Below are 16,796 nucleotides of genomic sequence, written 5' to 3'. Positions count from 1 at the left end.
AATTGTGAAAGAAAAATTTGGTGAAGCACAAGCTTGGTTGAGGCCAAAGAGGATCATATTTTCACTTTATGAAAGATAGTTGAAAAATCATGGTAATAAAACAAAAATCTGTATTTAAGTTTTGAAGATCTGAAAAAAGTTTATAACAAGGTGCCAAAAGAAAAGTTGTTCAAAACACTACATTTATATAGTATTAATGGAACAGAGTACAGAGCAATAACCAATCTATATGTAAGTTGTAAGTCAGAACTCAGAATTCAAGGAACAGGAAGATGGTTTGATATCAAGTCATGCATGAGACAATGTTGCACACTAACACCATTGCCATTCAAAATCGAAGAAGATATTAATCTCCCTATCTAAATTGAATAAATGCTGAAACAAATATGGCATGAAAATAAGTAATAAGAAGGTAAAACTAGGAAAATAGCCAGGAACATAGAAAACTAACTGCATTCTCAATGGAGAACTTAAAGAACAAAATATTTCTAACAGCATGGTGGTATGTTACCACATAAATTTATATGAAACAAGGCAGATTAACCAGAACACTAAACTAGCAATATACAAGACAGTGTTCAAGCCAGTATTAACCTATGGATCAGAGGGTTAGAAGTAAAACAGTTGAATAAAGACTAGAGACTACAGATATGAGTACCGGATACCTTGTTTTATTGTTTCCCATATATTTGTAATTTGATCTATCTATCTATATATATTGAATAGAGTTGGATACAAACTACATACTTGTCTTATGTCTTAATTAATTTTGATTTCTTCTGTCAATTTTTGCCTAATTGTAACTTTTTGTTTTTATATAAGCTTTGTATAGCCTGTAATGGGTGTCCTTGTGTTCTCACATTATACTCCATAATTTTTCTCTATGTATTTTATCAAAAGTTTTCTTATAATCTACAAAGGCTAAATGAGTCTTCAAATTAAATGCTCATATCTATCTATCTCATTTCTTATTATAGATATAATCACAGCTTTTAACAAATCTGATAGGACTGACATTTCCTCCAACAGTTATTTATTAACTTTAAGAATCTTTGATGTGAATATTCTCCACCACACTCTATATTTACGCCATCTAATGGAGTTGATTTCATATTTTTGAAATCTTCATTTCTTCTTTTAATTCTTCAATTTTTATAGTTCTATATCTGAACTAATAATTTCTTCATTATTTTCAATTGACAGATTTGGGTCATACCATGAATTCTTATAATGCCCTATCCATCGTTTTTCTTGTACATAACTATATATTAGTTATGTAATTTCCTTAATATTTTGTACAATATTTTTTGTCTTCCATTATATCTTCATTTTCTGTTTTATTAAGAAATCTTTACCATGAATCTTGGCAGGCCTTCTTTAATATAGATTTAGCTACATTTCTTTTGTTTTTGTATATTTCTTCTATTTCCTTTGTTTTTTTGAATGGGGGAAAAAGATTTTTGTATCTTTTATTTTATATAATGATTTTCAGTGTGAAAACTGTGCATGAATGCGAAGTGCTAATTGCAAGAAAAGACGGCTTTTTTTACTTTATTCTAAACATCATTTCTAATGCATGTGCCACTTTTCATGCTAGGTATTTGGTTCTTATTTCAAATTGCATGCGTTTTAACCAAATATTTGGAATTATTAATTTCAAAAAAGCACATACATTTATCTCAGAGTTCTTTAAATGAAATAATTGAAATTACAGATTAAAACCAAGTTTTAAATGTCATTCTCATTTTGTGCTATACAAAACATTAGAAATGTTTGCTTTCAAAAACTTAATGCCTTAGTTTTATCCAAAACAAAGTTTATAAAGTAATCTGCTAGTATACCACTTAGCAATAAAATTATGTGGATTAAAATTACCTTATACTTTTAATGATGAATGAACCCAAACAAACTTTACTATATAGCATACTTAAGAATCCAGAATATAGCAGGCAGATTTGAATTTATCCAGTTGAAATATCTAATGGTGTGCTTAAGGGCCAAAGCTGTATAACTGAGAGGAGACCTTTAAAGGAATGCAGAGAACCGACGAAGGCTTCTGACCTAATGTCCAATCCTCACCTTCTCGTGGTGCACCTTGTTGGGTATCTACCTGGATACTGAACGAACGAGGATGGGCTGGCAAATTGGCAAGCCGACCAAATTGTATTCTTATTGGCTTAAACCAATATAGAAAATGATGGTACAACATGACAATTTCATGCCGGCTGGGGCGTCGCCCAGTTAAACAAGACCACTGTTGTTTTCACCAGGGAACCAGGGCGAACAGAGAAAAGTCAGCTACTGGAACAAATCTGAAAGCACACACCCCAACTTAACATCATCAGAGTTAAAGATCGGTCCTATGTTAACTGTAGACTAAATAAGAAGCCTAAATGGCAAAGAAATGGAGCTAGCTGAACAATTAGATAAGTACCAGATCAATATAATAGGGGTGACTGAAACAAAAAAGACAAAAACTGGTGATATTTTTCTGAGCTATAAATACAAAATGTTATATTCAGGAAATGACAATCACGGAAAAGAAGGGGTAGCCATAGTATTCAACACAAAATATGAGGCTAATCTTCTTGAATGGCAGGCAGTGTCAAATAGAGTGATGTGGGCAAATATCAGAATGGGAAATTGGACAGTGAGACTTATTTGTGCCTATGGTCCCACAGAAGGTTCTACTAAGGTAGAAGTGGAGGAATTTTTTGAGGCTTTAGAAAAAGCAACTGACACAATGAAAAATTGGTCCTTGTTGGGGATCTAAATAGCAGAGTAGGAAATGACTGTCAGATATACAAAAATATTTTGGGAAAATTTGGAGAAAAGAGCAAAGCTAATAATAATGGCAAATACCTGGTGGATTTCTGCTCAGGACAGGGAATGGTTATTACTAACACCATGTTCCAACATAAAAATGTGCACAAATTCACATGGAGAAAAGAGGCAAGGAATAAGAAAAGTCTCATTGACTATGTTATTGTTGATAGTGATGTTTTCTCCCTGGTGCAGGACACCAGAGTTTATAGAGGATTTGAAATTGGAAGCGATCACTATTTAGTCTTGAGCAGGATAAAATTGAATTTCATATTGAAAAGAATAAAATGTAAGAAAGTTTTAAAGTAAATAAAAGTTAAGCAGCTCTCAGATGTTAACTGTAGACTAAAATACAGAAAGATTATTGAAGAAAAAATGAAAGAGTTTGAGAACAGGAACCAAACATTGGAGACTCAGAGGCAAGCCTTGAAGAAAACCCTGATTGATTCAGCAAGAGAGGCATGTGGTGAGGTTGTCTGCAAGGATAGAAAAATCAGGACTCCATGGTGGACACAGGAAGTTAAAGAGACAGTGAAGGAAAAGAAGAAAGCATATCAAACGTTCTTGGAAAATAAGTCAACTTTTGCTTTTAGAGAATACAGAGACAAATGTAAGAAAATGAAACACTGTGTAAAACTAGCTAAATAAAAGCCATGGGAGGACTTTGGCAAGAACATAATATATCAAGAAGGCAGTAAGATATTCTGGAGGTTGTTGAATAAGCTGTGATATGGAGGAAAGAGTGCTGTAAAAGGAGTTGGAGATGATAAAGGTGACATGAAAACAGGAGAAAAAGAAATCCTTGAAGTATGGAGTAATTACTTCGAAAAATTGCTAAATGAAACACGCAATGATAGCACAGTGGTAAAAAACACTGACCAGGCATACAGTCAGGAATATATATCCATAATTGAAGTAGAAAAAGCCATCAAAGGCTTAAATTATGGAAAGGCAGCAGGAGTAGATGATATTCGACCAGAAATGCTGAAGTATGGTGGTATAAAAGTCTTACAGTGGACAGACAGAGTGACAAATTCCTGATGATTAGAGTAGAGCTCTAATAGTACCCATAAATAAAGAGGGAAATAGAACTGAATGTGAGAATTACAGAGGTATTTCCCTACTGAGTGTTCCTAGCAAGATCTATGAAAGTATACTTTAGAAACGGTTGAGAAGAATTATGGAAGAAAAGCTTGGTGAAGAACAAGCTGGATTCAGGCCAAATAGAGTCTGTCAGGATCAGATCTTCACTTTACGATAAATAGTTGAGAAATCATGGGAATATAACAAATATCTGTATTTAAGTTTTGTTGATCTGGAAAAGGAATATGACAAGGTGCCAAAAGAGAAGCTATTCAATACGTTACAGTTACATGGTGTCAATGGGGCATTATATCAAGCAATACTTAGTCTTTATTTGATTTGTAAGTCAGCAGTTAGAATTGAAGGAAGTACAGGAAGATGGTTTAATGTTAAATCTGGTGTGAGACAAGGATGTACATTATCCCTTCTGTTATTCATTATCTATATGGATCACATTATGAAGGAAAGTGGTATTAAACATGATATCAGAAATGGATATGTTAATGGCAGCTCTTTGCTTTATGCGGACGATGTTATACTTCTAAATAAATCCGCTACAAGTCTGCAAGATTCTCTGACTAAATTGAATAACTGTTGCAATAGATATGGTATGAAGGTCAGCATTAAAAAAACAAAGACAATGAAAATATGTTGAATTGCTGAAAATGTCAACTGTGTTGTGAACGGGAACCTGTGGAACAAGTAAAACATTTCAGCTACTTAGGCACGATTTTTACTGAAGACGGTAAATTAAGTATGGAAATAGATAACAGAATCAACAAAGCTGGTATGGTAGGCAGTCAATTGAATAAATTCATATGGAATAAGAAAGAAATTAGTCAGAACACTAAATTAGCTGTATACAAGACAGTGTTCAAACCAGTTTTAACTTATGGATCTGAGAGCTTAGTCAGAAGTATAACACTTGACCAAAGACTAGAGACCGCAGATATGAGAGTCCTGAGAAAGATTAGAGGCATGAATAGATGGCATCAATGGTAATATCATATTAAAAACGAGGATATTAGGAATGAACTTGACATTGTCAGCATCCAATAACGTGTTAGCAGAACTAATCTCAGGTGGTATGGTCACTTAAACAGAATGGGCGAGGAAAGATTAGCAAAACAAGTGTTCTCTGCCAGGTTAGCAGGAATACAACCCAGAGGAAGACCAAGATATAGGTGTACTGATACGGTACAAAGTGTGCCTTAGACAATAGAAATATAAGATCTGATAATGTTGAAGTCTTGACAAGTAACTGATTTGGAGGAAAATTGTAGATAGGAAGTTAGTAATTTAGTAATTTTAGTAAATTTAGTAATGATCTAAATTTTTCATGTAGTACTATCGTATCCTGTACACCCCTTGAAGGTACATGTCAGGAATTTGATGATGATGATGATGAAATATCTAATTAACTTGATATTACTGAATAACATGCCTGCAATTCGACTAAATTCGAAGTGCAGGCATGCCTTTTGAAGAGAAATGCCTTTTTTTACTTGCATGAATAAATGTAAAGTCATCCACTTTAGCGTGATTATGCTCAAAGAAACTGATGAGGCTAGGGATCGTGGAGTGTTAGTAGATAGGAAGTTGAAGTTTGGGACCATGCAGCAAAGATTACAAATAGAAAAGATATCAGGATTGTGGAATACTGATTATGAAGACAGACTGAGAATTTGTAGACTGCAGACACTAGCAAATAGGAGAAAGAGGGGTGATATGATTGAGACTTATGATTGAAACTTCTGAAAGAGTCATATAGGATTTAAGTGATGGAATTTTTCAATTAATGGAGGGCAGGGAAAGGACAAGAGGGCATCCTTGGAAGCTGAGAATGAATGCTGCTAAGAAGGGTGTGAGAGCTAGATTGTTCTCTCATAGGGTGGTGCGTGATTGGAATGGATTGCCATTGGATGTTGTGAGTGCAAACAGTGTGAACGAATTCAAGAATAAGAGTGATAGCTGGTGTGTGTAGTATGTGGCCTCCCTCGATGAGTGCCTGACTCCCTGGAGGTCTCTCTTAATAATAATAATGATAATAATAAATTAATTCTTAACAGGTCAATACAGTTTTTTTTTTTTTTTTGAGAAAGTTGTTGATATACTGATTTGTGCTGTATTAGTTATGTAATTTCCTTAATATTTTGTACAATATTTTTTGTACAAAATATACTTACATACTTTTAAAAAGTACAGATCAAAATTCACCATTCACTATTAACAAAACTCTTCAGAGAGTTTTGTTTTCTTGTTCCTTATTTTGTCTTGTTTCCTTCAGGAATCAAGAGAAAATTAGGAACAAGAAAATATATTCTCTTCGAATAATAAACTGCGCATTATTTGCTGTTCACTGAATCTTCAACTATAGCATAGTTTTATCTTTGACTGATGTATATTTCAACACTCTCTCTTGCGCACATGCACGCCCCGCACACACACACACACACCACTATATATTGCTTTTCACTCTGAAAGATATCAAAAAACAGCTAATCTGCTATTTTAGCTATCAGTGTCACATCTTAACTCTTATGTCATGCAGTATGTACAAGTAACTGCTATCCATGGATAGGTAGCTTTTGTCTGTGGGATTACAACTTGACCATCATCTATAAGGATTGCATTATGAAAGAAAAGGATGTTAAACCTGATATCAGGATTGGAGATATTAAACTTAGCTCTCTGCTTTATACAGATGATGTTGTACTCCTAAACAAATCCAGTGCAAGTCCTCAGGATTCTCTAATTAAATTGAATAATAGCCATAACAAATTTGGCATGAAAATCAGCAATAAAAAACACCAAAAACCATGAAAATAGGTAAGAACATAAAAAACCTGAACTGCATTCTCAATGGAGAAAACCTATAGAACATGTGAAATATTTTAGTTATTTAAGCACAGTTTTTAGCAAAGATGGCATATTAAATATGTAAATAGTCAATAGAATATGAAAAGATGGTATGGAGATAAGCCAGATGAATTAATGTATATGGAGTTAAGAGAGAAATTAGCGAAAACACTAAACTAGGTATACAAGACATTGTTCAAAAACCAATTTTAACTTATGGATCTGCAAGTTGGATTAGAAATAAATTTGTTGATTAAAGACTAGACACCACAGGCATGAGAGTCCAGAGAAAAATTAGGAGACTTGAACAGAACATCAATGGCAGAATCATATTAAAAATCAAGATATTAAGAAGGAACTTAACATCGTTAGCATTCAAGAAAGTTCAAGTGAGCAGAGCTAATCTAAGGTGGTACACCACTTAAACAGAATGGAACCTGTTTGAGTGACCATAAAACTACCAAATTGGAATAAGCACGACTATGATGTATTAGGTGGCTGTGATAGAGTACACCCAGACTAACATCTGATGAATGAGATATTTGCCAGACTGGTGAACAGCACAAAATTTTTCAAGACCTGAAGATTGTCATATCTAATATTTCAGTTTTCTAGGACATTTCTGACTGAATCAATCCACCTAGAACTCTGTCTTTTTCTGGATATTTTTCCTATCAACTTGGCATCAAACATGTGTTTTGCTAAGGTAGCAAAAAGGAAAACAACAGCTTTTCTCCACTGTGATTACGAGCCAGTCTAATGGATCACTAGCAGATACATTCACATACATTGTGAATGTATCTGCCCACACACAGGCAGATACATTCACAAACAGTCACTAGTCCTTGCAATATCAGATAAAAAAAATTATATGTAACAGGGCAACATGAATCAGTTCTGACAACAGTGCTCTTGCTACTGAACTTACCCACATTCTTGACACCTTCTTAGCCAAAGGCTACAATCACACCAAATTCAAAACATACTAACACCCATTCCTTCCCCATTCCAGAAGAGACTACACCAAATCTATCACCATTCTATGGGTACATCAGAAAAACGAACAAAAAATCATAAAAAATACATATAAAAAGACCATATAGAAAATTGGCATCACTTATCTGTTCCATCAAAGACAAGCCACAACCCCACCTGCCAAATGTTTACCAGGTTCCTTGCAGTTGCAAATTGTTCTATTATGGTCAAAAAGATATGACAGCCACTATCAGAATTACCAAACATGAGAACTGCATCATTAGTTTTATGACTACAGCCATTCAGGACTTGCTGACCATGCTTTAGACACCCATCATAAGACATGCCAGAAGAAGGCCACTCTACTGCACTGCAGCAAATATAAGAGAGATTATTCCTCTGTTTCATCCTTAAGAAACCACTCAAGCCTCAATGAGTTTGGTTGCATGAAAGCGCCCCAAATTTGAAAAGCACTCACTTTCTGAATGATAAACTTCAGCCTAATAGCAAGGACCACCCATTAGCTCACTAGGAGCAATATTTCAGACTTTAGGCTCAACTTTACTTGCCATGCTTCAATCTCACTGTCTTATTGTTAATGCCTGCATGCACATACAATATATCGATACGGTAGCAAAGTGTTCCCTGATGACAGCATTTTTTAATTTTGCCAAAATATCAGGAATATTAATTTAATTTATTATAATTAATTTATCTACACTGTAATTTTCTTAAAATATATAGAAACGTGAATGTAGTGATTGTAAAAGTGCTAAAAGTGTCAAAAAAAAAAAAAGTCAACTGATTTCAACAGAAACTAAGACAGACAATAATTCAACATTTTGAAAATGGTGAATCACTTAATTCAATTAGTTGTGTTTATGACATCAATTATTCTAAGTAATTAAAAGAAATTAATGTAGAAATTAAAAGAAAAAAGATGATTATAGTTGAAGTGCAAGTTCTGTTTAGTCTGTAGTTATATCTAAAAAATTAAATACCTTTATCAAAGAAATGAAACACTGTTTAACAATTTGGATTCTTGATTAGAATAGAAAAACTGAACGTGTTTTTTTTTCTTCCCCTACATTGCAAGAACATTGTTAGTCTGCTACTAACAAAAAGGGAAAATTTTATTTGCAAATTATGCATTTTTACAATGAACTTTTTTTTTTAGAATAAATTAATTATTTTCAAATTATGCATTTTTATTACCATCTTTGTATTAAGGTAATTTAGTTCAGAAATGCATAATATATTTAACAATATAGCTTATGGAAAAATATAAATTCAGTTTTTCCATGAATGTGTTACCTTCATAATTTGGGATTCACCTGTAATTCTCAAAAACAGAATACAGTTAGTTGAGGAAAATGGCACTAAAAAAGAACATACTGCCACATGCTTGAGGAGAAAGATGTAGTGTAATTTGGTCCTACGATAATTCAGTTCTGTGAGAATTTGAAGAATAACAAATCAATATAATCAATTTTTAAATATTTAATTATTTTAATATTAAATATAAATATTTAAGATTTTTAAAATGAAATACAGAAATGGTCAACAGGTTTTCACTAGCATGTCAAAAAACTGTTTGACATCCCTTCACTTAATGTCCATGACTACATGACAAAACATGATCACAAGACATAATGTATACTGTGCAAATTAATGCTGTTTTAAACAGCATTTCCTTCACAATATGTGGGCAGGTGGTATACAATGTGAACATATTTAATATGCAGTAATTTCAAAACAAACTACATAAATAAAATGGAATTTCCAGTAAAATAGGCCATGCCAAGTATTTGACCATATCTGATCAAGTTAGCTAGGTAAACAATGTTTTCTTCCTGATGAGTAACTTTTCTAATTGAAATTTTGCACTTTGTTTCATAATAGTAACATGCTAACTATAAGCTCAACATTTGTTAAGCAAGTATAATAATTATTCAATGTATTATAGATTTTCAAACACTCAAAATTATATTGCACACCACTAACCTTCTAATATTAGAATACCATTACAAAAAAAAAAACTACAAGTCTGAAAATTATACCTCATATTTAAATTTCAAAATCATAATATAAAAGCAAACAGTTTCAGATCAATAAGGCTACATGCCAAATATATCAACATAAGTATATACACAGACTGAATGTCATATGTTATTAATTTGTTGCACATCAATCAAAACAATGATTTACCTGAATGATTGGTTCAAACATACTGTTCATCATTAAATACTCAAGAAGTGTATTCTGGCTAACATTTTCAGTTGCCTAAATGTAAAATCAAAAAAACATTAAGTGTACATTTTTTAAAGGAAATTTTATATAAAATTATAAATTTTTATGCAAAAATTACAAATATAAGATTTTATTTTTCGAGCTCACACAAAAGTATTAGTCTAACAAAGAATAAATAACAATAAATAAACATACATACATAATAGCAATCCACATTTAAATTAAAAGGTGATAGCACACATAACAGAACTGCAAAAGGAAAAATAAAAAAACTTCAGACTTTCAGAGATCATTAATGTATATTATACATTCTATCTTGTCTTTTCAGAAGTATATTTTTGGTTTTAGTTGAAATTATAGCTAAAAGTAACTAAGAAGATCACTTTATAATGTAATTACATGTGTCCTCTGGCTGGTACAATTATTTCACAGGATAAAAAAAAAACTTTCCAGGAGGACAAATCTAGCCACCTCCTTATAAGTGAAACTGCCTCATTTACAAAAGGTGGTTTTACTCTTTTAAACTAAACTGAAACAAGGAAAATTAATCTTGAAATTTCCTATATTAGAATTGTTAATGTCTTTCAATAGTTCAATTTGTTCCTATACATTTATTTTGTTTGTTCACATCATCAGTTTCTTGATATGTACCCTCAAGGGATGTATAAGATAATAAAAGTTTACATTATTACTAACTTCTTATCAACAGTTTTCCTCAAAATTAGTCTGTTATCAGTCAATAACTGATCTTCGTCAATATTGTAGTTCCAGTGGCTCTCAACCTTTTTCCACTTGTGTATCCCTTTTAAACCCATTTCTATAAATTGTACCCCTTGTTTTTAAAATAGCTGTTTTTAAATACTGACACTTTTGTTCAGGTCCTCAGGTAATGTGTAGTACCTGAGGCACATGCCTTGTGTACTCATAGTTGTGGACACGTGTTGAGAAGTACTTGGTGAAGGGTTATAATCCACATCAAGTTTTGGTTTTTATAACCATTCCTGTTTTCAACCACTGATCCATAACTGACATACTTAAAAATCACTGACAATAATAACTGAGACTACGTTAAACATTAAATTAAAAAAACTACTCAAAAAGAATCACAATTAAAGACAATGCACTTACTTATACTCAGTCAATAACTGAACTGATCAAACAGTCTGGCTACAGATGTATTTATATTTTTGGAGAAGTTCTAGAAATGTCGCAAATGGAACAGTGGAAGGTTCGTTATCGCAAAGTTCATTTCTTAGTAACAAGCGATTGTTCTGGAAAAGAGGATGGATGACAAAAGTGATGCATGAACTGTACATAATGATTGGTAGAAGAGTGGTTTGGGGGAGGGGGTTCATAGCCATGCCCTCGCCAATCATCATTCGCTAATGTGAGCTAGTTTTGAAGTGTCTCCATTAGCGGTGATTCAAACTTAACATTTATTGTTCTTCCATAACTAACATTTTGCATTTAGTTTGCTTTACTTGTTTTTCTGCCATTACTGATTATTTTTCGTGTAGCCCTGAGCGGCACAGCACGTACCCCCGGAGGTAAGCGTACCACCTGTTGGGAACCGATGCTGTAGTCTGACGGTATTAGACAATCTGACACTGTTGTCACATATTTTGGTCTTTAAGGCATTTCTATCCAAATCAAACAATCTAGACAGTTTTCCTCTTGGTCTTTTTCCTGCCCTGGCATCAAAAACTTCTTTTGCTAACCTTTCCTTTCACATTTTGTTTAAGTAACCATCCATCTGAAATTAGCTCTGCTCACACATTCTTGAATGCTTACGATGTAATTTTCTTCCTTTCCAGTAATGGGCTTAGTGGCCTGTTATGGTCTCTTCTCGTCTTTTCTAAGGTCATCCTCTAATAATCCTTGTTCCTTGAGGTTGATATCTCTATATCTCTCTGTGGGGGGGGGGGGGGGTCTCAGGGACTCACACAGGTGAGTACAGGCACGGCAAGCCAGAGTACCTGAGCTAGACTTGAGACTTGATCTTACTTCCTACAATATACACTTGGTATATTATAACTGTAGACTGGTCTTCTACTCTTCTTTCCTCTACTTTCTCTTACTTCTTACTCCCCCCCCCCAAGTGCTATTAAAGCAATTAGAGAGCAAGAGGGTGACTCTTTCCTCTCAAACTATATTTGAGAGGAAAGAGACTAAAAAAAAGGCAAGCCTAGTTGCCTCAAAGTGGCAGTCTCACCACTAGGGATGCTTTGTGCTTTGGCTAATAACCAATTCACAAGTATTCTAATTACTTTCAAGTCTCAAAGAAAGAAATCAAGGAAGTTTTCTTCCTAATATCTTGATTTTTAATATGATTTTGTCATCAATTCCTTCTGTTCACTGCCTAATTTTTCTCAGAATTCTTGTTTGTGCTCTCTAGTCTTCATAAAGTTAAAATTAGTCTAAATGCTGTTTGTATGCAGCTAGCTGTGTTTTTTGAATGATTTCTTTCCCATCCCATACATCATACAATATTATCTAAACCATAGGGGGTTTAGAGGTATCTTTATGTTGTATTTCTGCAAATTTCAACTTATTTTTTCTGAGAGACCTTTAATAAATGCAATATATATAGCTTTGTTGAAATCGTTTATGTTTTGGTGGGTTCTCTTTTTGTCCAGTATGTTGTCAATTATTTTTGTATTATATTCAGTTTTAAGAAAGGTGGTTCTAATCCTGCAGTTCTAATTCTTTTTTTGAGATCATTATCATTCAAGAAAATTGTTATCACTCTTTTTTGAGAGTATTCATTATTCCTAATTTGTGTGTTAGGTGGGGATAGGAGTCTATATGTATAAACTAACTGGTATGTGTAGGTTTGTGATGAATGCTAAATGAGAGACAGCCAATAAGGACAAAATTACGAATGTATCCGAGAAAGGTAAGGAATTTTGGTTTTCTCTCATCTAGAAAACTCGTTCATAGGCAATTGGTTGAACAACCAAGAACCCTGTCACCACTAGGACTGGAGGCCTTCCTGCATTTTTACTTTTCAATCTCATTTGTGTTGTGCGCATATTCACCTATCTATACCAACATATTGTTCACCTGGAAAGATTGGAAGTAATAATTAACTCTATTTAATTATTATATCTTTTATGTTGTAATTTCCTACAACAATAAGATGAGTACTTAAATTCAGTTCTTTCACAGCAAGGGATGCATGATATGTTAAACCTACTCAACCACACAGACAACAGCAGTAAAGCAGTGTTTTGATATGCACAAAGGAGATCTGTTCTACCATATTTTATATATTTGGAGCAGTTATTCAAAAACTACTTTAAAAATATTTATTTATTACATCACTATTTTCCTTAGCCAAAAATCTACAGTGTGTTAAAAGTTTAATGTCATCTTTTAAGATGATTACAGAAGACTGCACATGATAATTTTCAGAGGTTATGACTGGATATTCCTACTGTGATGGTGATTACTTCGTTATGTCTGCAGTTGCTTGTGTTCTCAGAATTTATCCATTTTTCAGAAGGAAGAACATGAATTTTTTTTACTGCTATTTCCATATAATCCAGTTTAACTAGCATTGTTTAAAAGGACATAGAAAATTCCTCTAATCATACACAAGATCTCTCAAACCTAATAATGAAAGTTATTAGATATAATTATCAACTATATGCTAATTATATAATTAGCAATTAAAATGTGAGAAGCAACTAGCCTTTATACCTACAAAATCTAACTATAAATTCACTGTAACATCTTTCATTCTAATGCTAAATGTTACCAAGTTCAAACTTTTCTTTCAATTTTAATCTATCTGAAGTAGTACTCATGGGCAAATTACTGGGTGGAGAAAAAAAAAGTTTGGTAATATTTTTACTTCTAATAGATTTATTATTAAAACAGGGGAAGAAAAATATTAATGCAGTGATCAGTAGTTTATAATATAGATTCAATAACCCTTTTGTATGTGTGTTCATTCATATGTTCACTGGACATCCACAGATGGCATATGGTCACTCCAGTGCTTGGTGATGTGCCACACCAGGCCTTGCTATGTAGTCCTGTTGTATGCTTTTCTGGAGGTTTCAACTCTCTGAAGTTCGGTCACTCCACACACACCATCCATCCATCTATCTCATTGACGGTGTCTACCTCTTCCTCTTTTTCCAGGAACTTTACCTTCTATTACTGTTCTGAGAAGTCCTCCTTCCATCCTCTCAATGTATCCAAAATATTTTAATTTTCTTCTGTCAATATCCTTAAGGAGCCTTAAAGTTCTACTGATCTTTTCTAACACCTATTCATTTGATTCGTTTGTACACCTTTCAGTATATGATATATTCAACAGCCTTCTGTAACACCACATCTCAAAAGCAGCTATTATTTTCTTATCTGGCTTCTTTAGGTTCCAAGTCTCACTTCCATAAGTTGCTGTTGGAAAAACAACTGTATCCAAATTCCTCAACTTTGTTCCCATGGAGATAGATCCATCCTTGCAGTCTAAAGTCTCTGACTGTTTTTAGCCATTCCTAATCTTCTGACATCTGAACAGCAATTCTTCACATTAATAATGGATCTCCCAGGTGCTCAAACTTGCTGACTTCCTCAATTCTTTCTCCATTAAGGTACACTACTTGTTTCTCAAGAGCTTCCCTGTTTGTATTTCCTTTGAGAACCATAATAATAATGATAAAAATAATATGTACAGTACATAATAAAGTCACAATTACTTTGTATATTTTATTCTAAAGCACTATCATTGTATTAAAAAAGAATGTAAAGAAACACAATATCAATACATGTCATCAATGAAGAGTTCCACCTTAAATAGGGTAAAATAACCATCAGTTTTGTAAATGCTAAACACAACATACAATTAATACAATACTTACAGTCACTAATATTAATAAGAATTTGAGCACAAGAGCCTTCAAGCTATGGGGATATTCTCCAGTTAGGAATTTTGATAACAGTCCTGTGAGTACCTGAAGAATAAATTACACTAGTAGAAATACTTGATAAGTACATAAGATGAAAGAGTATCATGGTAAAAGAATCCAGAAGAAATGAGATCATTAGTAATTCATAAGTTGCATAATTTATAGCAAGTCCCCAATACTTTTCAAATTTGAAAACTACAACTGGACTAAACCCAAAAATTCAGTAATACTATATATATATATATATATATATATATATATATAGGATGTTTCGGGAGAAATAGTAAATATTTTGGTAGGTGGTAGTATCGATTATTCTGAGTAAAAAAAGTTCATATAAATATGACCAATTGTCAATGAATGTGGGGATAGCCATTTGAAACTGGTACAAAATGACTTATTATTTATATTTATTGCTGTCTGAATGATACAAAACACAAATAAGTGACAAATACTGTAATTTACAGTTCATAATAAATGTTCGAAAATTCCACTAGCAGCCTCAACGCACTTTGCAACTGTTGTGGTAATAGTACATGTTCTTCTCAGATCATCTTGACAGTCTTTTATGAGGGAGCAGCATTATCCACAATGAGAGCGATTGATTTGGCTCTTGCATTTATCCCTATTCATTGACAATTGGTCATAGTCATATCAACTTTTTTACTCAGAATAATCGATACTACCACCTACCAAAATATTTACTATTATAACTGATAATTTAAATATCAGTTATAATACTTTTCTTTGTATACTTTGCTTTTCATCCATCTCCACAAACCAAAATCTAAGTGGGTAAGGTCTGGAGATCTTGGTGGCCACTATGGCCAATCCATCATTCAGAAAGACTTCAATTTAGATATTATGTCACCTGACGAATATAGTGTGCAGGCGCTCCGTTGTGCTGAAAGAATCAATCCTTGTGGCCAAGGCAACATCCTCTCATAGGTGGAAGTTCATTTTGCAGAAATTGTATATAAATAGACCTTATAGGACAATTTGGAAACACAACAGCCAATCAAATGATTGTCAATTATACCACACCATGCATTTGCAGAGAAGCATTGTTTGAAATTTGTTTCTACAGTGGTATGTGGATTTCTGTCAGACCACCAATGTCAGTTATGCGTGTTCTTGATGCAGTCACGGGTGAAAGTAGCTTCATCAGCAAACAGTATTTATATAATTAATTGGTAATTAGCATTTACCCATTCACAAAATTCCAAATGACCACCTTCATATCCTGGGAGATGAAGGTGGTCATTTGGAATTTTGTGAAATGGATACAAACCTTGCTCACATAATGACTAAACATACACATGTAACCATAGTAATAATATATTTTATTTTTACTTGTACTTATTAAAAAATCTTATTACTGTGGTTACGTATGTATGTTTAGTCATGAATGCTCCACAGGTTTCATTATACAACAAAATTGCTCACATAAAATTCGCCATACTCTTCTATGTGGAACCGATACTTGCAGAAATTCGTGTGCTTGAAATATAACTACGTTCTATTGACTGAAGAATGTGTTCTACTTCATCCACATTTTGTTCATTTCTATGGTCAGAAGAAATATGACTGCTGGGAACAGTACCAGTCTCATGCAGTTTGCTGTAAACTATAGTAAACACTCTTGAATCCGGTACTCAGCCATTAGAAAACCATCAACAGTATTCTCTACAAGCAGCAATAACACTTCAATTACGAAAAATGTAAACACAATATCAAAATCAGCATATTCAGAATGCGTAAAGATGTACAGCATTCTTAACAAAACTTCTAACATGAAATTGTGCCAGGTTATAACTGCTTCTTGGTGACGTCTGATTCAGAAAGCTGCATGCTGGTCACCTGCTCAACAGAGAGCTGTGTGTGAAT

General features: G+C 33.3%; 1 protein-coding gene across 5 annotated transcripts in view; it reads right to left on the bottom strand.

Moving 5' to 3' along the window:
- LOC150106430 (armadillo-like helical domain-containing protein 3) overlaps positions 1 to 16,796 on the bottom strand; it is a 352,469-nt gene that overhangs the window by 238,531 nt on the left and 97,142 nt on the right. For all 5 annotated transcript variants that reach the window (XM_090392440.1, XM_090392443.1, XM_090392441.1 and 2 more), the window contains 2 exons: positions 14,862 to 14,954; positions 9,949 to 10,023 (listed from right to left, as the gene is read on the bottom strand). In XM_090392440.1, the coding sequence (XP_090248566.1) occupies positions 9,949 to 10,023; positions 14,862 to 14,954 (168 nt within the window). The remainder of the gene's footprint in view (positions 1 to 9,948; positions 10,024 to 14,861; positions 14,955 to 16,796) is intronic.

Source organism: Typopeltis vanoorti, chromosome 5 (assembly GCF_054136105.1).
Source record: "Typopeltis vanoorti isolate ZY-2024b chromosome 5, IOZ_Tvanoo_1.0, whole genome shotgun sequence".
Classification (NCBI taxonomy): Eukaryota; Metazoa; Arthropoda; class Arachnida; order Uropygi; family Thelyphonidae; genus Typopeltis; species Typopeltis vanoorti.
The sequence above is the reverse complement of the archived record's forward strand: the minus strand, read 5'-3'. Positions and strand labels throughout refer to the sequence as shown.